The sequence below is a fragment of the Salvelinus fontinalis genome, chromosome 23 (genome assembly GCF_029448725.1).
Source record: "Salvelinus fontinalis isolate EN_2023a chromosome 23, ASM2944872v1, whole genome shotgun sequence".
NCBI lineage: Eukaryota > Metazoa > Chordata > Actinopteri > Salmoniformes > Salmonidae > Salvelinus > Salvelinus fontinalis.
In genome coordinates this window covers 1,514,437-1,539,789 of record NC_074687.1, presented here as the reverse complement: position 1 = coordinate 1,539,789, position 25,353 = coordinate 1,514,437, and the positions used below count along the sequence as shown (strand labels likewise).

The window sequence follows — 25,353 nt, the reverse complement described above, 5'->3', positions numbered from 1 at the left end:
TTCATCAATATATTTGGTGGTAAAGGCTTTCCAAACCTGTTTAAAAAAAAAAGATTCTTACTTTCCTAATCCTGCCTAAATAATCTACAAAATCTGCTAAATTATGAAAATAATATGTATATACAGTACCTTCAAAACTATTCAGACCCTTTGGATTTCTTCACAAGTAGGATTAAAATTAATTGAAATGTAATTTTTTTGTCAACAATCTACACAAAATACTCTCGTGTCAAAGTGGAAGATTTTAAAAACAAGTTTATATAAATAAAAAAATCATAACTAAAATAGTCATTGTATAAGTATTCAGACCCTTTGTTATGTCAAGCCTAAATGAGTTGAGTAAAATGTGGTTTAACAAATCACATAATAAATGATCAATAATCTTTGAATGACTTCCTCTGTCCCCCATACAGACAACATCGGTCCCTCAGTCAAGTATTGCATTTCAAGCACAGATTCAACTACAAAGACCAGGGAGCTTTACGAAAGGCTCATAAAGAAGGACAGCGATTGGTAGCTGCGTAACAATAACAAATCAGACATTTGAATATCTCTTTAAGCATGGTTAAGTTAATAATTATGCTGTGGATTATACACTCACATGACAGTTTATTAGGTACACCCATCTAGTACCGGGTCAGACCTCCAGAACAACCTGAATTATTTGGGGCATTCTACAAGGTACCAGAAACGTTCCACAGGAATGTCGGGCCACGCGATAGCATCACGCAACAAGGCACTAAAGTCATATAAATACAAAAAGGAAAATAAATACACTTTTTGGTCTAAATGCAAAGCCTAACAGCCTCATGAACAACTTCTATCCCCAAGCCATAAGACTGCTATATAGCTGACAGCATGGACTCTCTGAGTTGACCCTTGTATTTTATTTTTGCACTGTCTCTATGTACACTCTCACACACTAGTTCCCTTCCCCCTACACATATATACCTCCATCACTCCAGTATCCCCTTCCCCCTATACATATCTACCTCCATCACTCCAGTATCCCTGTCTCCTTCCCCCTATACATATCTACCTCCATCACTCCAGTATCCCTGTCTCCTTCCCCCTATACATATCTACCTCCATCACTCCAGTATCCCTGTCCCCTTCCCCCTATACATATCTACCTCCATCACTCCAGTATCCCTGTCTCCTTCCCCCTATACATATATACCTCCATCACTCCAGTATCCCCTTCCCCCTATACATATCTACCTCCATCACTCCAGTATCCCTGTCTCCTTCCCCCTATACATATCTACCTCCATCACTCCAGTATCCCTGTCCCCTTCCCCCTATACATATCTACCTCCATCACTCCAGTATCCCCTTCCCCCTATACATATCTACCTCCATCACTCCAGTGTCCCCTTCCCCCTATACATATCTACCTCCATCACTCCAGTATCCCTGTCTCCTTCCCCCATACATATCTACCTCCATCACTCCAGTATCCCTGTCCCCTTCCCCCTATACATATCTACCTCCATCACTCCAGTATCCCTGTCTCCTTCCCCCTATACATATCTACCTCCATCACTCCAGTATCCCTGTCTCCTTCCCCCATACATATCTACCTCCATCACTCCAGTATCCCTGTCCCCTTCCCCCTATACATATCTACCTCCATCACTCCAGTATCCCTGTCTCCTTCCCCCTATACATATCTACCTCCATCACTCCAGTATCCCTGTCCCCTTCCCCCTATACATATCTACCTCCATCACTCCAGTATCCCTGTCTCCTTCCCCCTATACATATCTACCTCCATCACTCCAGTATCCCTGTCTCCTTCCCCCTATACATATCTACCTCCATCACTCCAGTATCCCTGTCCCCTTCTCCCTATACATATCTACCTCCATCACTCCAGTATCCCTGTCTCCTTCCCCCTATACATATCTACCTCCATCACTCCAGTATCCCTGTCTCCTTCCCCCTATACATATCTACCTCCATCACTCCAGTATCCCTGTCTCCTTCCCCCTATACATATCTACCTCCATCACTCCAGTATCCCCTTCCCCCTATACATATCTACCTCCATCACTCCAGTATCCCTGTCCCCTTCTCCCTATACATATCTACCTCCATCACTCCAGTATCCCTGTCTCCTTCCCCCTATACATATCTACCTCCATCACTCCAGTATCCCTGTCTCCTTCCCCCTATACATATCTACCTCCATCACTCCAGTATCCCTGTCTCCTTCCCCCTATACATATCTACCTCCATCACTCCAGTATCCCTGTCTCCTTCCCCCTATACATATCTACCTCCATCACTCCAGTATCCCTGTCTCCTTCCCCCTATACATATCTACCTCCATCACTCCAGTATCCCTGTCTCCTTCCCCCTATACATATCTACCTCCATCACTCCAGTATCCCTGTCTCCTTCCCCCTATACATATCTACCTCCATCACTCCAGTATCCCTGTCTCCTTCCCCCTATACATATCTACCTCCATCACTCCAGTATCCCTGTACCCTTACCCCTATACATATCTACCTCCATCACTCCAGTATCCCTGTCTCCTTCCCCCTATACATATCTACCTCCATCACTCCAGTATCCCTGTCTCCTTCCCCCTATACATATCTACCTCCATCACTCCAGTATCCCTGTACCCTTACCCCTATACATATCTACCTCCATCACTCCAGTATCCCTGTCTCCTTCCCCCTATACATATCTACCTCCATCACTCCAGTATCCCTGTCTCCTTCCCCCTAGAAGGATTCTATATTCTGAACCTGTTCTCTAGGTGATTCTACAATTCTAATTAAAAGGTATTTAAAGGGATGGCTGAAGATACATGTATTGAAAACCCTGCTGTATGAAAACTCCACAAGAAAATCTGTCGCCCAGCAAGTGGGAGGGTTTTCAGCGGTTTAATTAAATGTATTCAGCGAGCTCAAAAGAAAAGCCCGTTACACACCTTCATAAGTTAAGTCTGAATACCAACTACTGAAGTGGGTATGAAAGGCGTCCTAAGTCTGAATACCAACTACTGAAGTGGGTATGAAAGGCGTCCTAAGTCGGAATCGGGCTTTCATGAATTGGAAATATGCACAATTTCAATTCACTTCCTGAATTGACTACATTAAAAAGTGAATTGACCCCAACTCAGATTCAAACGCATAAAAAGTATATAATAACTATACTGAACAAAAATATAAACACAACATTTAAAGTTGTGCACAAATTAATTTACATCCCTGTTAGTGAGCATTTCTACTTTGCCAAGATAATCCATCTACCTGACAGGTGTGGCATATCAAGAAGATGATTTAACAGCATGATCATTAAATAGGTGCACCTTGTGCTGGGGACAATAAAAGGCCACTCTAAAATGTTTGTCACACAACACAATGCCACAGATGTCTCAGGTTTTGAGGGAGTGTGGAATTGGCATGCTGACTGTAGGAATGTCCACCAGAGCAGTTGCCAGAGAATGTAATGTTCATGTCTCTACCATAAGCCACCTCCAACGTCGTTTTAGAGAATTTGGCAGTACGTCCAGCCGGCCTCAACCGCAGACCACTTGTAACCAGGCCAGCCCAGGACCTCCACATCCGGCTTCTTCACCTGCAGGATCATCTGAGACCAGCCACCTGGACAGGTGATGAAACTGAGGAGTATTTCTGTCTGTAATAAAGCCCTTTTGTGGGGAAAAATGTATTCTGATTAGCCACCCATGACTGTGCCCCTGCCCAGTCATGCAAATTCAATAGATTAATGAATTTATTTCAATTGAGTTAATATGAACTGTAATTGTTCATATTGTTGCATGTTGTGTTTATATCTTTGTTCAGTATACATACATCGGCTGAGTCCCAAATGGCACCCTATTCCAGATATAGTGCACCACTTTTGACCCAAATGGCACCCTATTCTAGATATAGTGCACTACTTTTGACCCAAATGGCACCCTATTCCAGATATAGTGCACTACGTTTGACCCAAATGGCACCCTATTCCAGATATAGTGCACTACTTTTGACCCAAATGGCACTCTATTCCAGATATAGTGCACTACTTTTGACCCAAATGGCACCCTATTCCAGATATAGTGCACTACTTTTGACCAGAGCCCTGGAAGACAATAGGGTGCCATTTCGGAGGCAAACACACTGTGCTTCATCTTCAACTCTGACTGAGAGACAATCTCAGCTCCTCCTCCCTGGCACTCCTATCCAATCGGTGTGTCTCTGACTCCAGCACAGAAGGGATTGGTTGCTGCGAGACCAACACCAGAGAATCAGTCAAGTCTTGGCGAAGAGACACCAGCCATTGGTTGTTCCTGGAGGAGTGTTGGATAAACTCCACCCTCTCCCGGTGGTCGAGGACGAGTGTCAGCTGTAGGTAGTGTACCTGCAAGGTCAGGGAACGTTCAACATGAATATAAAGGTGTATCGTTCAATCACCTTGATAAATGAAGATTAAATAAGCATGGAGAAATCATAGTATACACCTGAAATGACAGTTATAGTTATGATCTATAATGATTAGACACCGTGGTCAATAGTTATGATCTATAATGATCAGACACCGTGGTCAATAGTTATGATCTATAATGATCAGACACTGTGGTCAATAGTTATGATCTATAATGATTAGACACCGTGGTCAATAGTTATGATCTATAATGATCAGACACCGTGGTCAATAGTTATGATCTATAATGATCAGACACTGTGGTCAATAGTTATGATCTATAATGATCAGACACTGTGGTCAAAAGGACACTGTTCTGAACTCTGATGAGCCCTGAAGGGAAGTGGATACAGATTGGGACACAGGTGACCTACCTGGTCCTCTAGCTCCTTCACCTTGGTCCTAAGACGTCCCAACTCCTCTGTTTCTATACCAACCAAGCCCCTGGAATCCTGCAGAAGAGAAAGGAGTTAACGCCCTGTCTAAAGTCAGCAAAATTCAGGGGGGGGGCGGGGGTTCCCCCGAGTGAGCCTCCGTGCAGATTCCCCCCCAGAGTGAGCCTCCGTGCAGATTCCCCCCCCAGAGTGAGCCTCCGTGCAGATTCCCCCCCAGAGTGAGCCTCCGTGCAGATTCCCCCCCCAGAGTGAGGCTCCGTGCAGATTCCCCCCCCCCAGAGTGAGCCTCCGTGCAGATTCCCCCCCAGAGTGAGCCTCCGTGCAGATTCCCCCCCAGAGTGAGCCTCCGTGCAGATTCCCCCCCCCCAGAGTGAGCCTCCGTGCTGATTCCCCCCCCCCCAGAGTGAGCCTCCGTGCAGATTCCCCCCCAGAGTGAGCCTCCGTGCAGATTCCCCCCCCCCCAGAGTGAGCGTCCGTGCAGATCCCCCCCCCCCAGAGTGAGGCTCCGTGCAGATTCCCCCCCCCAGAGTGAGCCTCCGTGCAGATTCCCCCCCAGAGTGAGCCTCCGTGCAGATTCCCCCCCCAGAGTGAGCGTCCGTGCAGATTCCCCCCCCCAGAGTGAGCCTCCGTGCAGATTCCCCCCCCCCCCCAGAGTGAGCCTCCGTGCAGATTCCCCCCCAGAGTGAGCCTCCGTGCAGATTCTCCCCCCAGAGTGAGGCTCCGTGCAGATTCCCCCCCCCAGAGTGAGCCTCCGTGCAGATTCCCCCCAGAGTGAGCCTCCGTGCAGATTCCCCCCCAGAGTGAGCCTCCGTGCAGATTTCCCCCCCCAGTGAGCCTCCGTGCAGATTCCCCCCCCCCAGAGTGAGCCTCCGTGCAGATTCCCCCCCCAGAGTGAGCCTCCGTGCAGATTCCCCCCCCAGAGTGAGGCTCCGTGCAGATTCCCCCCCCAGAGTGAGCCTCCGTGCAGATTCCCCCCCAGAGTGAGCCTCCGTGCAGATTCCCCCCCAGAGTGAGCCTCCGTGCAGATTCCCCCCCCCCAGTGAGCCTCCGTGCAGATTCCCCCCCAGAGTGAGCCTCCGTGCAGATTCCCCCCCCAGAGTGAGCCTCCGTGCAGATTCCCCCCCCCCAGAGTGAGCCTCCGTGCAGATTCCCCCCCCCCCAGAGTGAGCCTCCGTGCAGATTCCCCCCTCAGAGTGAGCCTCCGTGCAGATTCCCCCCCAGAGTGAGGCTCCGTGCAGATTCCCCCCCAGAGTGAGGCTCCGTGCAGATTCTCCCCCCCAGAGTGAGCCTCCGTGCAGATTCCCCCCCAGAGTGAGCCTCCGTGCAGATTCCCCCCCCAAGAGTGAGGCTCCGTGCAGATTCCCCCCCAGAGTGAGCCTCCGTGCAGATTCCCCCCCCAGAGTGAGGCTCCGTGCAGATTCCCCCCCCAGAGTGAGCCTCCGTGCAGATTCCCCCCCAGAGTGAGGCTCCGTGCAGATTCCCCCCCAGAGTGAGGCTCCGTGCAGATTCTCCCCCCCAGAGTGAGCCTCCGTGCAGATTCCCCCCCAGAGTGAGGCTCCGTGCAGATTCCCCCCCAGAGTGAGCCTCCGTGCAGATTCCCCCCCCAGAGTGAGGCTCCGTGCAGATTCCCCCCCCAGAGTGAGCCTCCGTGCAGATTCCCCCCCAGAGTGAGGCTCCGTGCAGATTCCCCCCCAGAGTGAGGCTCCGTGCAGATTCTCCCCCCCAGAGTGAGCCTCCGTGCAGATTCCCCCCCAGAGTGAGGCTCCGTGCAGATTCCCCCCCCCAGAGTGAGCCTCCGTGCAGATTCCCCCCCAGAGTGAGCCTCCGTGCAGATTCCCCCCCAGAGTGAGCCTCCGTGCAGATTCCCCCCCCCAGAGTGAGGCTCCGTGCAGATTCCCCCCCAGAGTGAGCCTCCGTGCAGATTCCCCCCCAGAGTGAGCCTCCGTGCATGTTCCCCCCCCAGTGAGCCTCCGTGCAGATTCCCCCCAGAGTGAGCCTCCGTGCAGATTCCCCCCCAGAGTGAGCCTCCGTGCAGATTTCCCCCCCCAGTGAGCCTCCGTGCAGATTCCCCCCCAGAGTGAGCCTCCGTGCAGATTCCCCCCCAGTGAGCCTCCGTGCAGATTCCCCCCCAGAGTGAGCCTCCGTGCAGATTCCCCCCCCAGAGTGAGCCTCCGTGCAGATTCCCCCCCCAGAGTGAGGCTCCGTGCAGATTCCCCCCCCAGAGTGAGCCTCCGTGCAGATTCCCCCCCAGAGTGAGGCTCCGTGCAGATTCCCCCCCAGAGTGAGGCTCCGTGCAGATTCTCCCCCCCAGAGTGAGCCTCCGTGCAGATTCCCCCCCAGAGTGAGCCTCCGTGCAGATTCCCCCACAGAGTGAGCCTCCGTGCAGATTCCCCCCCCAGAGTGAGCCTCCGTGCAGATTCCCCCCCCCAGAGTGAGCCTCCGTGCAGATTCCCCCCTCAGAGTGAGCCTCCGTGCAGATTCCCCCCCAGAGTGAGGCTCCGTGCAGATTCCCCCCCAGAGTGAGGCTCCGTGCAGATTCCCCCCCCCAGAGTGAGCCTCCGTGCAGATTCCCCCCCAGAGTGAGCCTCCGTGCAGATTCCCCCCCAGAGTGAGCCTCCGTGCAGATTCCCCCCCCAAGAGTGAGGCTCCGTGCAGATTCCCCCTAAGAGTGAGCCTCCGTGCAGATTCCCCCCCAGAGTGAGCCTCCGTGCATGTTCCCCCCCCAGTGAGCCTCCGTGCAGATTCCCCCCAGAGTGAGCCTCCGTGCAGATTCCCCCCCAGAGTGAGCCTCCGTGCAGATTTCCCCCCCCAGTGAGCCTCCGTGCAGATTCCCCCCCAGAGTGAGCCTCCGTGCAGATTCCCCCCCAGAGTGAGCCTCCGTGCAGATTCCCCCCCCAGAGTGTGGCTCCGTGCAGATTCCCCCCCCAGAGTGAGCCTCCGTGCAGATTCCCCCCCAGAGTGAGCCTCCGTGCAGATTCCCCCCCAGAGTGAGCCTCCGTGCAGATTCCCCCCCCCAGAGTGAGCCTCCGTGCAGATTCCCCCCCAGAGTGAGGCTCCGTGCAGATTCCCCCCCAGAGTGAGCCTCCGTGCAGATTCCCCCCCAGAATGAGCCTCCGTGCAGATTCCCCCCCAGAGTGAGCCTCCGTGCAGATTCCCCCCCCCAGTGAGCCTCCGTGCAGATTCCCCCCCCCCAGAGTGAGCCTCCGTGCAGATTCCCCCCCCCCAGAGTGAGCCTCCGTGCAGATTCCCCCCCCCCAGAGTGAGCCTCCGTGCAGATTCCCCCCCCCCAGAGTGAGTCTCCGTGCAGATTCCCCCCCAGAGTGAGCCTCCGTGCAGATTCCCCCCCAGAGTGAGCCTCCGTGCATGTTCCCCCCCCAGTGAGCCTCCGTGCAGATTCCCCCCAGAGTGAGCCTCCGTGCAGATTCCCCCCCAGAGTGAGCCTCCGTGCAGATTTCCCCCCCCAGTGAGCCTCCGTGCAGATTCCCCCCCAGAGTGAGCCTCCGTGCAGATTCCCCCCCCCAGAGTGAGCCTCCGTGCAGATTCCCCCCCAGAGTGAGGCTCCGTGCAGATTCCCCCCCCAGAGTGAGCCTCCGTGCAGATTCCCCCCCAGAGTGAGCCTCCGTGCAGATTCCCCCCCAGAGTGAGCCTCCGTGCAGATTCCCCCCCCCCAGTGAGCCTCCGTGCAGATTCCCCCCCAGAGTGAGCCTCCGTGCAGATTCCCCCCCCAGAGTGAGCCTCCGTGCAGATTCCCCCCCCCAGAGTGAGCCTCCGTGCAGATTCCCCCCCCCCAGAGTGAGCCTCCGTGCAGATTCCCCCCCCAGTGAGCCTCCGTGCAGATTCCCCCCCAGAGTGAGGCTCCGTGCAGATTCCCCCCCAGAGTGAGGCTCCGTGCAGATTCTCCCCCCCAGAGTGAGCTTCCGTGCAGATTCCCCCCCAGAGTGAGGCTCCGTGCAGATTCCCCCCCCAGAGTGAGCCTCCGTGCAGATTCCCCCCCCAGAGTGAGCCTCCGTGCAGATTCCCCCCCAGAGTGAGCCTCCGTGCAGATTCCCCCCCAGAGTGAGCCTCCGTGCAGATTCCCCCCCCCCCAGTGAGCCTCCGTGCAGATTCCCCCCCAGAGTGAGCCTCCGTGCAGATTCCCCCCCCAGAGTGAGCCTCCGTGCAGATTCCCCCCCCCAGAGTGAGCCTCCGTGCAGATTCCCCCCCCCCAGCGTGAGCCTCCGTGCAGATTCCCCCCCCAGAGTGAGCCTCCGTGCAGATTCCCCCCCAGAGTGAGGCTCCGTGCAGATTCCCCCCCAGTGTGAGGCTCCGTGCAGATTCTCCCCCCCAGAGTGAGCCTCCGTGCAGATTCCCCCCCAGAGTGAGGCTCCGTGCAGATTCTCCCCCCCAGAGTGAGCCTCCGTGCAGATTCCCCCCCAGAGTGAGGCTCCGTGCAGATTCCCCCCCCAGAGTGAGGCTCCGTGCAGATTCCCCCCCAGAGTGAGCCTCCGTGCAGATTCCCCCCCAGAGTGAGCCTCCGTGCAGGTTCCCCCCCAGTGAGCCTCCGTGCAGATTTCCCCCCCCAGTGAGCCTCCGTGCAGGTTCCCCCCCAGTGAGCCTCCGTGCAGATTCCCCCCCAGAGTGAGCCTCCGTGCAGATTTGCCACTCACATAATTACTGAACTTATTTGGGATTTGTACATGAGTTATTGGGGCGGCAGGTAGCCTAGTGGTTAGAGCGGCAGGTAGCCTAGTGGTTAGAGCGTTGGACCAGTAACCAGCAGGTAGCCTAGTGGTTAGAGCGTTGGACTAGTAACCAGCAGGTAGCCTAGTGGTTAGTGTTGGACCAGTAACCAGCAGGTAGCCTAGTGGTTAGAGTGTTGGACTAGTAACCAGCAGGTAACCTAGTGGTTAGAGCGTTGGACTAGTAACCAGCAGGTAGCCTAGTGGTTAGAGCGTTGGGCCAGTAACCAGCAGGTAGCCTAGTGGTTAGAGCGTTGGACCAGTAACCAGCAGGTAGCCTAGTGGTTAGACCGTTGGACCAGTAACCAGCAGGTAGCCTAGTGGTTAGAGCGTTGGACCAGTAACCAGCAGGTAGCCTAGTGGTTAGAGCGTTGGACTGGTAACCGAAAGGTTGCAAGTTCAAATCCCCGAGCTGACAAGGTACAACTCTGTCGTTCTGACCCTGAACAAGGCAGTTAACCCACTGTTCCTAGGCCGTCATTGTAAATAAGAATTTGTTCTTAACTGACTTGCCTCGTTAAATAAAGGTTAAATACATTTTGGTTCAGCACGATAGTAGCGCATTGAGTTGTAGATATGTAGTTAGTAGACGGTTGATGACCAACCTGAGCTCGGTCTCTGGGGCTGCTGGAGGACAACTCATCAAGTGATGATCCTCTCTCCGTCTTTAAAACAAACCACATCAGAAGTATCATTCTAAAGAGTAAGGTAACTGGTTCTGAATTATCCAAGTCTGGGACTCAAAAACAGGCAAGTGTGAGGGCACCTCCTTTCTATTCGGGATCTGAAATCAGGTGAATGGATGATTCATTTAGCCGTTAGTTGTGCAGCTAAATAAGGTAGAAACCAAGGAGGATCAGTATACCTGTGTCAGCATCTCTCTGAGGTGTTTCCTCTCAGTCTTCAGTCTGTCAGTGCGTTGCTCCAGTTGTGTGTTCCTCGTCTGTAGCCGTCTATGGTCTATCTCTAGCTGGGCCACGGCCCTCTGTAGGACAGACAGACGCTCCTGGACCACAGGGTCCATCTCTAGCTGGGCCACGGCCCTCTGTAGGACAGACAGACAGTCTTTTACACCAGGGTCTATCTCTAGCTGGGCCACGGCCCTCTGTAGGACAGACAGACGTTCCTGGACCACAGGGTCTATCTCTAGCTGGGCCACGGCCCTCTGCAGGACAGACAGACAGTCTTTTACACCAGGGTCTATCTCTAGCTGGGCCACGGCCCTCTGTAGGACAGACAGACGCTCCTGGACCACAGGGTCCATCTCTAGCTGGGCCACGGCCCTCTGTAGGACAGACAGACAGTCTTTTACACCAGGGTCTATCTCTAGCTGGGCCACGGCCCTCTGTAGGACAGACAGACGCTCCTGGACCACAGGGTCCATCTCTAGCTGGGCCACGGCCCTCTGTAGGACAGACAGACAGTCTTTTACACCAGGGTCTATCTCTAGCTGGGCCACGGCCCTCTGTAGGACAGACAGACGCTCCTGGACCACAGGGTCCATCTCTAGCTGGGCCACGGCCCTCTGTAGGACAGACAGACGCTCCTGGACGACAGGGTCTATCTCTAGCTGGGCCACGGCCCTCTGTAGGACAGACAGACAGTCTTTTACACCAGGGTCCATCTCTAGCTGGGCCACGGCCCTCTGTAGGACAGACAGACGTTCCTGGACCACAGGGTCTATCTCTAGCTGGGCCACGGCCCTCTGCAGGACAGACAGACAGTCTTTTACACCAGGGTCTATCTCTAGCTGGGCCACGGCCCTCTGTAGGACAGACAGACGCTCCTGGACCACAGGGTCCATCTCTAGCTGGGCCACGGCCCTCTGTAGGACAGACAGACAGTCTTTTACACCAGGGTCTATCTCTAGCTGGGCCACGGCCCTCTGTAGGACAGACAGACGTTCCTGGACCACAGGGTCTATCTCTAGCTGGGCCACGGCCCTCTGCAGGACAGACAGACAGTCTTTTACACCAGGGTCTATCTCTAGCTGGGCCACGGCCCTCTGTAGGACAGACAGACGCTCCTGGACCACAGGGTCCATCTCTAGCTGGGCCACGGCCCTCTGTAGGACAGACAGACAGTCTTTTACACCAGGGTCTATCTCTAGCTGGGCCACGGCCCTCTGTAGGACAGACAGACGCTCCTGGACCACAGGGTCCATCTCTAGCTGGGCCACGGCCCTCTGTAGGACAGACAGACAGTCTTTTACACCAGGGTCTATCTCTAGCTGGGCCACGGCCCTCTGTAGGACAGACAGACGCTCCTGGACCACAGGGTCCATCTCTAGCTGGGCCACGGCCCTCTGTAGGACAGACAGACGCTCCTGGACCACAGGGTCTATCTCTAGCTGGGCCACGGCCCTCTGTAGGACAGACAGACAGTCTTTTACACCAGGGTCCATCTCTAGCTGGGCCACGGCCCTCTGTAGGACAGACAGACGTTCCTGGACCACAGGGTCTATCTCTAGCTGGGCCACGGCCCTCTGTAGGACAGACAGACAGTCTTTTACACCAGGGTCTATCTCTAGCTGGGCCACGGCCCTCTGTAGGACAGACAGACGTTCCTGGACCACAGGGTCTATCTCTAGCTGGGCCACGGCCCTCTGTAGGACAGACAGACAGTCTTTTACACCAGGGTCTATCTCTAGCTGGGCCACGGCCCTCTGTAGGACAGACAGACAGTCTTTTACACCAGGGTCTATCTCTAGCTGGGCCACGGCCTTCTGCAGGACAGACAGACGCTCCTGGACCACAGGGTCCATCTCTAGCTGGGCCACGGCCCTCTGCAGGACAGACAGACAGTCTTTTACACCAGGGTCCATCTCTAGCTGGGCCACGGCCCTCTGTAGGACAGACAGACGTTCCTGGACCACAGGGTCTATCTCTAGCTGGGCCACGGCCCTCTGTAGGACAGACAGACGTTCCTGGACCACAGGGTCTATCTCTAGCTGGGCCACGGCCCTCTGTAGGACAGACAGACGTTCCTGGACCACAGGGTCTATCTCTAGCTGGGCCACGGCCCTCTGTAGGACAGACAGACAGTCTTTTACACCAGGGTCTATCTCTAGCTGGGCCACGGCCCTCTGTAGGACAGACAGACGCTCCTGGACCACAGGGTCCATCTCTAGCTGGGCCACGGCCCTCTGTAGGACAGACAGACGCTCCTGGACGACAGGGTCTATCTCTAGCTGGGCCACGGCCCTCTGTAGGACAGACAGACAGTCTTTTACACCAGGGTCCATCTCTAGCTGGGCCACGGCAGTCTGTAGGACAGACAGACGTTCCTGGACCACAGGGTCTATCTCTAGCTGGGCCACGGCCCTCTGCAGGACAGACAGACAGTCTTTTACACCAGGGTCTATCTCTAGCTGGGCCACGGCCCTCTGTAGGACAGACAGACGCTCCTGGACCACAGGGTCCATCTCTAGCTGGGCCACGGCCCTCTGTAGGACAGACAGACAGTCTTTTACACCAGGGTCTATCTCTAGCTGGGCCACGGCCCTCTGTAGGACAGACAGACGTTCCTGGACCACAGGGTCTATCTCTAGCTGGGCCACGGCCCTCTGCAGGACAGACAGACAGTCTTTTACACCAGGGTCTATCTCTAGCTGGGCCACGGCCCTCTGTAGGACAGACAGACGCTCCTGGACCACAGGGTCCATCTCTAGCTGGGCCACGGCCCTCTGTAGGACAGACAGACAGTCTTTTACACCAGGGTCTATCTCTAGCTGGGCCACGGCCCTCTGTAGGACAGACAGACGCTCCTGGACCACAGGGTCCATCTCTAGCTGGGCCACGGCCCTCTGTAGGACAGACAGACAGTCTTTTACACCAGGGTCTATCTCTAGCTGGGCCACGGCCCTCTGTAGGACAGACAGACGCTCCTGGACCACAGGGTCCATCTCTAGCTGGGCCACGGCCCTCTGTAGGACAGACAGACGCTCCTGGACCACAGGGTCTATCTCTAGCTGGGCCACGGCCCTCTGTAGGACAGACAGACAGTCTTTTACACCAGGGTCCATCTCTAGCTGGGCCACGGCCCTCTGTAGGACAGACAGACGTTCCTGGACCACAGGGTCTATCTCTAGCTGGGCCACGGCCCTCTGTAGGACAGACAGACAGTCTTTTACACCAGGGTCTATCTCTAGCTGGGCCACGGCCCTCTGTAGGACAGACAGACGTTCCTGGACCACAGGGTCTATCTCTAGCTGGGCCACGGCCCTCTGTAGGACAGACAGACAGTCTTTTACACCAGGGTCTATCTCTAGCTGGGCCACGGCCCTCTGTAGGACAGACAGACAGTCTTTTACACCAGGGTCTATCTCTAGCTGGGCCACGGCCTTCTGCAGGACAGACAGACGCTCCTGGACCACAGGGTCCATCTCTAGCTGGGCCACGGCCCTCTGCAGGACAGACAGACAGTCTTTTACACCAGGGTCCATCTCTAGCTGGGCCACGGCCCTCTGTAGGACAGACAGACGTTCCTGGACCACAGGGTCTATCTCTAGCTGGGCCACGGCCCTCTGTAGGACAGACAGACGTTCCTGGACCACAGGGTCTATCTCTAGCTGGGCCACGGCCCTCTGTAGGACAGACAGACGTTCCTGGACCACAGGGTCTATCTCTAGCTGGGCCACGGCCCTCTGTAGGACAGACAGACAGTCTTTTACACCAGGGTCCATCTCTAGCTGGGCCACGGCCTTCTGCAGGACAGACAGACAGTGTCTTTTACATCAGGGTCGTGTACTGAACTGTACTGGGCAGACAGGTCTGACAGGTACTCACCAGAGAGACACTGAATTGCTGCCCACAACTGGAAAACTGTGTGGGGGGGGGGGTTATAATGTCCCTGGGGGGGGGGGGTTATAATGTCCCTTGGGGGGTTATAATGTCCCTTGGGGGAGGTTATAATGTCCCTTGGGGGGGTTATAATGTCCCTTGGGGGGAGGTTATAATGTCCCTTGGGGGGAGGTTATAATGTCCCTTGGGGCAGGTTATAATGTCCCTTGGGGGAGGTTATAATGTCCCTTAGGGGGGTTATAATGTTCCTTGGGAGGTTATACTGTTCCTTGGGGGTTATAATGTCCCTTGGGGGGGTTATAATGTCCCTTGGGGGGGTTATAATGTTTGGAGGTTATAATGTCCCTTGGGGAGGTTATAATGTCCCTTGAGGGGGGTTATAATGTCCCTTGGGGGGTTATAATGTTTGGGGGGTTATAATGTCCCTGGGGGGTGTTATAATGTCCCTTGGGGGGGTTATTATAATGTCCCTTGGGGGGGGGGGGGGTTTATAATGTCCCTTGGGGGAGGTTATAATGTCCCTTGGGGGGTTATAATGTCCTTTGTGGGGTTATAATGTCCCTTGGGGGGGTTATCATGTTCGGGGGATTATAATGTCCCTGGGGGAGGTTATAATCTTTGGGGGGTTATAATGTCCCTTGGGGGGGTTATAATGTCCCTTGGGGGGAGGTTATAATGTCCCTTGGGGGGTTATAATGTCCCTTGGGGGAGGTTATAATGTCCCTTGGGGGGGTTATAATGTCCCTTGGGGGGGTTATAATGTCCCTTGGGGGGGGTTATAATGTCCCTTGGGGGGTTATAATGTCCCTTAGGGAGGTTATAATGTTCCTTGGGAGGTTATAATGTTCCTTGGGGGGGTTATAATGTCCCTTGGGGGGGTTATAATGTTTGGGGGGTTATAATGTTCCTTGGGAGGTTATAATGTTCCTTGGGGGTTATAATGTCCCTTGGGGGGGTTATAATGTTTGGGGGGTTATAATGTCCCTTGGGGGGGATTATAATGTTTGGAGGTTATAATGTCCCTTGGGGGGGTGTTATAATGTCCCTTGGGGGGGTTATTATAATGTCCCTGGGGGGGGGGGGGGGGTTATAATGTCCCTTGGGGGGGGGGGGGGGTTTATAATGTCCCTTGGGGGGTTATAATGTTCCTTGGGGGGTTATAATGTCCCTTGGGGGGGTTATCATGTTCGGGGGATTATAATGTTCTTTGGGGGGGTTATAATCTTTGGGGGGTTATAATGTCCCTTGGGGGGGTTATAATGTTTGGGGGGTTATAATGTTCTTTGGGGGGGTTTTAATGTTTGGGGGGTTATAATGTCCCTTGGGGGGAGGTTATAATGTCCCTTGGGGGGAGGTTATAATGTCCCTTGGGGGGGTTATAATCTTTGGGGGGTTATAATGTCCCTTGGGGGGGTTTTAATGTTTGGGGGGTTATAATGTTCCTTGGGGGGGTTATAATGTTTGGGGGGTTATAATGTTCCTTGGGGGGGTTATAATGTTTGGGGGGTTATAATGTCCCTTGGGGGGGTTTTAATGTTTGGGGGGTTATAATGTCCCTTGGGGGGGTTATAATGTTTGGGGGGTTATAATGTTCCTTGGGGGGGTTTTAATGTTTGGGGGGTTATAATGTCCCTTGGGGGGGTTATAATGTCCCTTGGGGGGGGGGGTTATAATGTCCCTTGGGGGGGATATAACGTGTCTTGGGGGGGATATAACGTGTCTTGGGGGGGGTTATAATGTCCCTTGGGGGGGGTTATAATGTCCCTTGGTGGGGGTTATAATGTCCCTTGGTGGGGGTTATAATGTCCCTTGGTGGGGGTTATAATGTCCCTTGGGAGGGGGTTATAATGTCCCTTGGGAGGTTATAACGTGTCTGGGGGGGGGGGGGGGGGGGTTATAACGTGTCTTGGGGGGGGGGTTATAACGTGTCTTGGGGGGGGGGGGGGGTTTATAACGTGTCTTGGGGAGTTATAATGTTTACTGGGGAGTTATAACAGCTGACATGTTAATACATGGGTCCCGGTCTAAAGTAGTGCACTATATAGGGGATAAGATGTAATTTGTAAATAGTGTCTGGTCCAGTCCCTTCTCCTGATCAGCTCAGACACCAGACCAACTGTCCTCTCACATCCTCTACCTACAGACACCAGACCGACTGTCCTCTCACATCCTTTACCTACAGACACCAGACCAACTGTCCTCTCACATCCTCTACCTACAGACACCAGACCAACTGTGTCCTCTCACATCCTCTACCTACAGACACCAGACCAACTGTCCTCTCACATCCTTTACCTACAGACACCAGACCAACTGTCCTCTCACATCCTCTACCTACAGACACCAGACCAACTGTGTCCTCTCACATCCTTTACCTACAGACACCAGACCAACTGTCCTCTCACATCCTCTACCTACAGACACCAGACCAACTGTCCTCTCACATCCTTTACCTACAGACACCAGACCAACTGTCCTCTCACATCCTCTACCTACAGACACCAGACCAACTGTCCTCTCACATCCTCTACCTACAGACACCAGACCAACTGTCCTCTCACATCCTTTACCTACAGACACCAGACCAACTGTCCTCTCACATCCTCTACCTACAGACACCAGACCAACTGTGTCCTCTCACATCCTCTACCTACAGACACCAGACCAACTGTGTCCTCTCACATCCTCTACCTACAGACACCAGACCAACTGTCCTCTCACATCCTCTACCTACAGACACCAGACCAACTGTCCTCTCACATCCTTTACCTAGACACCAGACCAACTGTGTCCTCTCACATCCTTTACCTACAGACACCAGACCAACTGTGTCCTCTCACATCCTCTACCTACAGACACCAGACCAACTGTCCTCTCACATCCTCTACCTACAGACACCAGACCAACTGTCCTCTCACATCCTCTACCTACAGACACCAGACCAACTGTCCTCTCACATCCTTTACCTACAGACACCAGACCAACTGTCCTCTCACATCCTTTACCTACAGACACCAGACCAACTGTATCCTCTGTCACCCTATTCCCTATATAGTGCACTACTTTAGACCAGAGCCCTATGGCACCCTATATAGTGCACTACTTTAGACCAGAGCCCTATGGCACCCTTTATAGTGCACTACTACTGACCAGGGTCCATAGGGGTCATTTGGGGCGCAGCCATAGAGAGTTGTACTAACCTCAGATCCCGCCCCTCTGCTCTGCTCCTGTTGGTGGGCTCTGTCCCGGTAGCCAATCATGGTAGCCTCAGTCTTCTCCAGGGCAGCTGTGACACGGTCTCTGTCCTTACTGAGTTCCTCTACTCTGTCTCTCAGGGTGTACAGCTCTGTCTCTCTCTGTTTCAACAGTCTAAGACTCTTCTGGCTCTCCTCTTCTCTCTGTCTCAACAGTCTCTCTCTTTCCTCTCTGTCCAGGAGCTGGGAGGACACTCTCTTCCTCAGAGTATCTACCTCGTCCTGAAGCCAGACCTCTCTTCCTGGACCCTCCTGACTTCCTTCTCCTCTCTTCTGGTCTGTGGCCTCCCTTTGTTCCCCAGGCTCTCTCAATCTCCTCTGTTCATCTGTCTCCTCTTTCTCCAGACTCTCCAGTTTCACTTCCTCCGTGTCTCTCTTCCTCTCCTCCAGTTTATCTTTCTCCTCTCTGTAAGCATTCTCTCTCACCCTCTCCAGCTCTGTCTCCTTCTCTCTCAGCATGTCCGTGACTAACTCTACACGCCTCAGGCTCTCCTGCTCCCTTAGTTTCAGACTCTCCCTCCTCTCCTCCTCTTCCTGTCTCAACGTCTCCATCTTCCGCTGAAGCCTCTCGATCTCTCTCTTCTTGTCTTCTCTCACTCCCTCCATCTCTCCCTCCACCTCTCTGATCCTCTCTCGGAGCTGTGTAACTGCCTGACTCTTCTCAGCAGCCAGACATCTGAGCTCTGTTCTCTGTTTCTCCAGGACATCCAGTCTGGCCCTGGTGGTGGTCATCTCAGCCTCCATCTCCTTCTGTCTCCTCTCCTTCTCTCCCAACACCTCCTCCATCTCCTTCTGTCTCCTCTCCTTCTCTCCCAACACCTCCTCCATCTCCTTCTGTCTCCTCTCCTTCTCTCTCACTACCTCCTCCATCTCCTTCTGTCTCCTCTCCTTCTCTCCCAACACCTCCTCCATCTCCTTCTGTCTCCTCTCCTTCTCTCCCAACACCTCCTCTATCTCCTTCTGTCTCCTCTCCTTCTCTCCCAACACCTCCTCCATCTCCTTCTGTCTCCTCTTCTTCTCTCCCAACACCTCCTCCATCTCCTTCCGTCTCCTCTCCTTCTCTCTCACTTCCTTCTCTCTCACTGCCTCCTCCATCTCCTTCTGTCTCCTCTCCTTCTCTCCCAACACCTCCTCCATCTCCTTCTGTCTCCTCTCCTTCTCTCCCAACACCTCCTCCATCTCCTTCTGTCTCCTCTCCTTCTCTCCCAACACCTCCTCCATCTCCTTCTGTCTCCTCTCCTTCTCTCCCAACACCTCCTCCATCTCTTTCTGTCTCCTCTCCTTCTCTCTCACTGCCTCATCCAGCTCCTCCTCTCTGTCTCTGAGCTTCCTCTCCACCTCCCTTTTCTCATGCTCCACAGCCCTGGTCCTCCCTCGCAGCTCCTCCACCTCCCCCCGGGCAGCACGCAGGCTCTCCTCCCTGCTCTTCACCATCTCCTCTTTCCTCTCCTGCAGGAGGCTCCTTAGCCTCTCCCCCTCCCTGTGGCTCTCCTCCAGCAGCTGGTTCAGGGTAGCCATCTCCTGCATGGCTGTCTTCAGCCCCTCTCTCATCTTCTGGTTGTCCCCCTCCTTCTGCTGCACCTCCTTCCTGCTTCTCTCCCTGCTCCTGGTCATCTCTGCTCCCTGCTCCTTCAGGGTGACCAGACTGAGGGCCAGCGCCTCCCTGCTCTCCTTCAACTCCTCCTCCATCCTTCTCAGTGAGGAGCCAGTCCTCTCCTTCTCTCTCCTCTCTTTGTGAGTCTCATCCTTCAGGATCCCAGCCTCTCTCTCCTTCTTCCTGATCTCAGCTAGGAGGTGGTCTCTCTCCTCCTCCAGGGCTTTAACCTGAGCCCCAAGCCTCTCCACGCGACATCCTCTATCCTCCTGCAGGAGGCGTTGTCCTCTCTGCACCTCCTCTAGTCTGGACCTCAGTTTCTCTCCCTCCGCCTGTTCCTCTCTCAGCTGGGCACCCAACCATTCCCTCTCCTCCTCACTCCCTTTCAGTTCCTCCTTCTGTCTCTGTCTTACTCCAGCGCTCTCTACCGCTCTCACCCTAAAGTCCTCCACCTCCTCCTCTCTCTCCTTCAGGAGCTGTGAGAACCTTGCTACTTCTTTTATCCGTTCCTCCACTCTTGCTGTCCATTTCTTCACCTCCTCTTCCAGTCTCTCTTTGTGCTGCTCTGTTTCCTGTGCCCATTCTCTCTCCCTCTCGTCCTTGGCCAGCTGTAGAGCTTTATTCCGGTCTCTGCTCTGACTCCTCTCGGTCTCTAGTAAAGACTCCGTCTCTATCAGAAGGTCTGAGACGTGTTTCTCTGAGAGCTCTGACTGGTGCAATCTGTCTTTCAGATTCCTCAACTCTTCCTCTCTCTGCTGTAGCCTAGCCCCTGTCTCCTCTTCCTCCTCCCTCAGTTTCTCTACCTCCTCTTCTCTTTCCCTCAGCTGAGCCATCTGTCTCTCCATCTTCACCTCTAGTGTCTGCTGCTCTCTCTTCCCCTCATCCCTCTCTTCTTCTAAGACAATCAACTTCACTCTCAAGACCTCAACCTCTCCTTCTCTCAGCTCCAGCTTTCCTCTCAGTCTCTCCTCTCGCTCCCTTCCATCTGACTCCTTCCTCCTCTTTCTCAGACTCTCCTCCTGGTATCTTTCTCTCTCCCTCTCTCTGAGCTGTGAGTTCTCTCTCTCCGCGGCAAAGATTTTGTTCTCCAATAGTTCATTTTTCTTCAGTTCTGCCTCCAGAGTGTCTCTTTCTTCCTCCAGTGAGATGATTCTCGTTCTCAGCTCCTGTATCTCCTCTAATCTCTCCCTTCCATCTACCTCCTCCTTTTTCAGTTGTTCCGCTATCTTCTCACTCTCTCTTTTTACAGCCTTTAGTTGTTCACTGTTATTCTTCTCATTTTCAGTGAACCTCTGACTCAGTCTCGCATTTTCTCTCTCCCACTCCTCTGCTTTCTCCCTCCATCTCTCTCCCTCCTCTGCTCTCGTTCTCCATCTCTCCCCCTCGTCCTTCAGTTTTCTCTCTCTGTGTTGGTGGCTCTTGTGTTCTGCGGTTAGTCTCTCCAGCTCTGCATCTCTCTCCTCCAACAGACAGGACATCTCCTCCTTCTCCTTCTCCAATTCTTCCATCCTGCTCCGGAGCTCCTGTACCTCCACATCTTTCTGTGCCAGCTCTTCTGTCAATCTCTCCGCCCTCTCCCTCTCTTCTGCCCCTCTCTTTTCCGTCTTCTTGTCTTCCTCTATCTCCTTGTCCCGGAGTTTGGTGTTGGCCTCTTCTAAAGCCTGAACGTTTCCCTTTAATATCTCAATGTCCTTCAACTCTTCCTCCAGAGAGATGACCATGGCTTTCAGCTCTGTCATCTCCTCCTCTCTCTTTCTCATCTCTGCTTCCCTTGTTCTCAGAAGTTCTGCCACCTTCTCCATCTCTCTTCTTCTGTCTTTCAGTTGTTCACTCTCTTTATTCTCTGTTTCTTTAAACCTCTGACTCATTTCATCCATTTCCCTCTCCAGAGTGTCTCTTTCTTCCTCCAGTGAGATCATTCTCAGTTTCAGCTCCTCTATCTCCTCTAATCTCTCCCTTCCCTCCGACTCCTTCCTCCTCTTTCTCAGACTCTCCTCCTGGTATCTTTCTCTCTCCCTCTCTCTGAGCTGTGAGTTCTCTCTCTCCGCGGCAAAGATTTTGTTCTCCAATAGTTCATTTTTCTTCAGTTCTGCCTCCAGAGTGTCTCTTTCTTCCTCCAGTGAGATGATTCTCGTTCTCAGCTCCTGTATCTCCTCTAATCTCTCCCTTCCATCTACCTCCTCCTTTTTCAGTTGTTCCGCTATCTTCTCACTCTCTCTTTTTACAGCCTTTAGTTGTTCACTGTTATTCTTCTCATTTTCAGTGAACCTCTGACTCAGTCTCGCATTTTCTCTCTCCCACTCCTCTGCTCTCTCCCTCCATCTCTCCCCCTCTTCTGCTCTCTCCTCTGCTCTCTCCCTACATCTCTCTCCCTCCTCTGCTCTCTCCTCTGCTTTCTCCCTCCATCTCTCCCCCTCTTCTGCTCTCTCCTCTGCTCTCTCCCTCCATCTCTCTCCCTCCTCTGCTTTCTCCCTCCATCTCTCTCCCTCTGCTCTCTCCCTCCATCTCTCTCCCTCCTCTGCTCTCGTTCTCCATCTCTCCCCCTCGTCCTTCAGTTTTCTCTCTCTGTGTTGGTGGCTCTTGTGTTCTGCGGTTAGTCTCTCCAGCTCTGCATCTCTCTCCTCCAACAGACAGGACATCTCCTCTTTCTCCTTCTCCAATCCCTCCATCCTGTTCTTCATTGCCACCACCTCTCCATCTCTGTGCCCCAGCTCCGAGCTCAACGCCATCCTCTCTCGCTGCCATCCGTCCCTCTCTTCTCTCCGTTCCTCCTCTTCTCTCGTCCTTTTCTCTGTTGTCTGATCTACCAGTAACTGCAGCCTTTCCAGGTCAGCCTGCCAGACCTCCCTTTCTCTCTGGCTCCTCTCTCTCTCCTCTCGCTCCTCCTGTTTCTTCTTCTCTGTCTGGCTCCTGCCTCTCTCCATCTCTCCCCTCAGACACTGGACCTCCCCTGGAGGATAGAGATATCGCGGACCAATACAACAAAGCCATGATGAGTTGAATAACTCTTGAAAATGAACACATACAAGATGTGGATAAATGGGCTGGTTCTGGTGTAATTTATTGGGGTCTGGAGAAACCCAACTCACAGAGAGGTAAATCTGTGGCACTTTGGTCATATTTTCATTGTAGGCTACAGTAGGCTTGGATTCTGGAAGTAAGCTCCTAGACTTTCTGTCTCCTGCCAAATGGAAATTTACATTCATCTTTAAGGCAACAAGTGTCACTGCTCACCCTGCATCACATCCTTGGTCTGGAGCAGAGTGGTGACCTGGACCTGTAGCTGCCTACTGTGTACCTCCAGCCCTGAGACCTGCTGTTGGGCCTGGGTTAACTGGTGCTGCTGGGACACCGTCAGGATCCTGGAGAGACAAATACAGCTCAAACATACAGGGAGAGCCCACAACAACACTACTACCACTACTATGCTACTACCACTACTATACTACTACCACTACAATGCTACTACCACTACTATACTACTACCACTACTATACTACTACCACTACGATAGTACTACCACTACGATGCTACTACCACTACTATACTACTACCACTACGATGCTACTACCACTACGATAGTACTACCACTACAATGCTACTACCACTACTATACTACTACCACTACTATACTACTACCACTACTATACTACTACCACTACTATACTACTACCACTACAATGCTACTACCACTTCTATACTACTACCACTACAATGCTACTACCACTTCTATACTACTACCACTACAATGCTACTACCACTACTATACTACTACCACTACAATGCTACTACTACCACTACAATGCTACTACCACTACTATACTACTACCACTACGATGCTACTACCACTACAATGCTACTACCACTACAATGCTACTACCACTACTATACTACTACCACTACGATACTACTACCACTACAATACTAATACCACTACAATACTACTACCACTACTATGCTACTTCCACTACAATGCTACTACCACTACTATAATACTACCACTACTATACTACTACCACTACTATACTACTACCACTACGATACTACTACCACTACTTTACTACTACCACTACTATGCTACTTCCACTACAATGCTACTACCACTACTATAATACTACCACTACTATACTACTACCACTACTATGCTACTACCACTACGATACTACTACCACTACAATACTACTACCACTACTTTACTACTACCACTACGATGCTACTACCACTACAATGCTACTACCACTACAATGCTACTACCACTACTATACTACTACCACTACGATACTACTACCACTACAATACTACTACCACTACTATACTACTACCACTACTATACTACTACCACTACTATACTACTACCACTACGATGCTACTTCCACTACAATGCTACTACCACTACTATACTACTACCACTACTATACTACTACCACTACGATACTACTACCACTACGATACTACTACCACTACAATACTACTACCACTACTATACTACTACCACTACTATACTACTACCACTACTATACTACTACCACTACAATACTACTACCACTACTATACTACTACCACTACAATACTACTACCACTACTATACTACTACCACTACAATGCTACTACCACTTCTATACTACTACCACTACAATGCTACTACCACTTCTATACTACTACCACTACAATGCTACTACCACTACTATACTACTACCACTACTATACTACTACCACTACAATGCTACTACCACTACTATACTACTACCACTACTATACTACTACTACCACTACAATGCTACTACCACTACTATACTACTACCACTACGATGCTACTACCACTACAATGCTACTACCACTACAATGCTACTACCACTACTATACTACTACCACTACTATACCACTACCACTACTATACTACTACCACTACTATACTACTACCACTATTATACTACTACCACTACAATGCTACTACCACTTCTATACTACTACCACTACAATGCTACTACCACTTCTATACTACTACCACTACAATGCTACTACCACTACTATACTACTACCACTACTATACTACTACCACTACAATGCTACTACCACTACTATACTACTACCACTACTATACTACTACTACCACTACAATGCTACTACCACTACAATGCTACTACCACTACTATACTACTACCACTACGATGCTACTACCACTACAATGCTACTACCACTACAATGCTACTACCACTACTATACTACTACCACTACGATACTACTACCACTACAATACTAATACCACTACAATACTACTACCACTACTATGCTACTTCCACTACAATGCTACTACCACTACTATAATACTACCACTACTATACTACTACCACTACTATACTACTACCACTACGATACTACTACCACTACAATACTACTACCACTACTTTACTACTACCACTACGATGCTACTACCACTACAATGCTACTACCACTACTATACTACTACCACTACGATACTACTACCACTACAATACTACTACCACTACTATACTACTACCACTACTATACTACTACCACTACTATACTACTACCACTACGATGCTACTTCCACTACAATGCTACTACCACTACTATACTACTACCACTACTATACTACTACCACTACGATACTACTACCACTACGATACTACTACCACTACAATACTACTACCACTACTATACTACTACCACTACTATACTACTACCACTACTATACTACTACCACTACAATACTACTACCACTACTATACTACTACCACTACGATATTACTACCACTACAATACTACTACCACTACTATACTACTACCACTACTATACTACTACCACTACTATACTACTACCACTACTATACTACTACCACTACGATACTACTACCACTACTATACTACTACCACTACGATGCTACTTCCACTACAATGCTACTATTACTACTATACTACTACCACTACTATACTACTACCACTACGATACTACTACCACTACGATACTACTACCACTACAATACTACTACCACTACTATACTACTACCACTACGATGCTACTACCACTACGATGCTACTTCCACTACTATACTACTACCACTACAATACTACTACCACTACAATACTACTACCACTACTACCACTACGATGCTACTACCACTA

General features: G+C 52.0%; 1 protein-coding gene across 1 annotated transcript in view; it reads right to left on the bottom strand.

Annotated features, from left to right (window-relative positions):
- Window positions 1-238: 238 nt before the first annotated feature.
- The window catches only part of LOC129821558 (rootletin-like), a 98,976-nt gene continuing 73,861 nt past the window's right edge, over window positions 239-25,353 (bottom strand). Inside the window, exons 18-24 of the mRNA XM_055879220.1 lie at window positions 22,444-22,571; window positions 17,562-22,159; window positions 10,425-13,964; window positions 10,165-10,224; window positions 4,821-4,898; window positions 2,706-4,383; window positions 239-1,583 (exon numbers count right to left, since the gene is read on the bottom strand). Coding sequence (XP_055735195.1) covers window positions 4,156-4,383; window positions 4,821-4,898; window positions 10,165-10,224; window positions 10,425-13,964; window positions 17,562-22,159; window positions 22,444-22,571 — 8,632 coding nt within the window. The 3' untranslated portion in view covers window positions 239-1,583; window positions 2,706-4,155. The remainder of the gene's footprint in view (window positions 1,584-2,705; window positions 4,384-4,820; window positions 4,899-10,164; window positions 10,225-10,424; window positions 13,965-17,561; window positions 22,160-22,443; window positions 22,572-25,353) is intronic.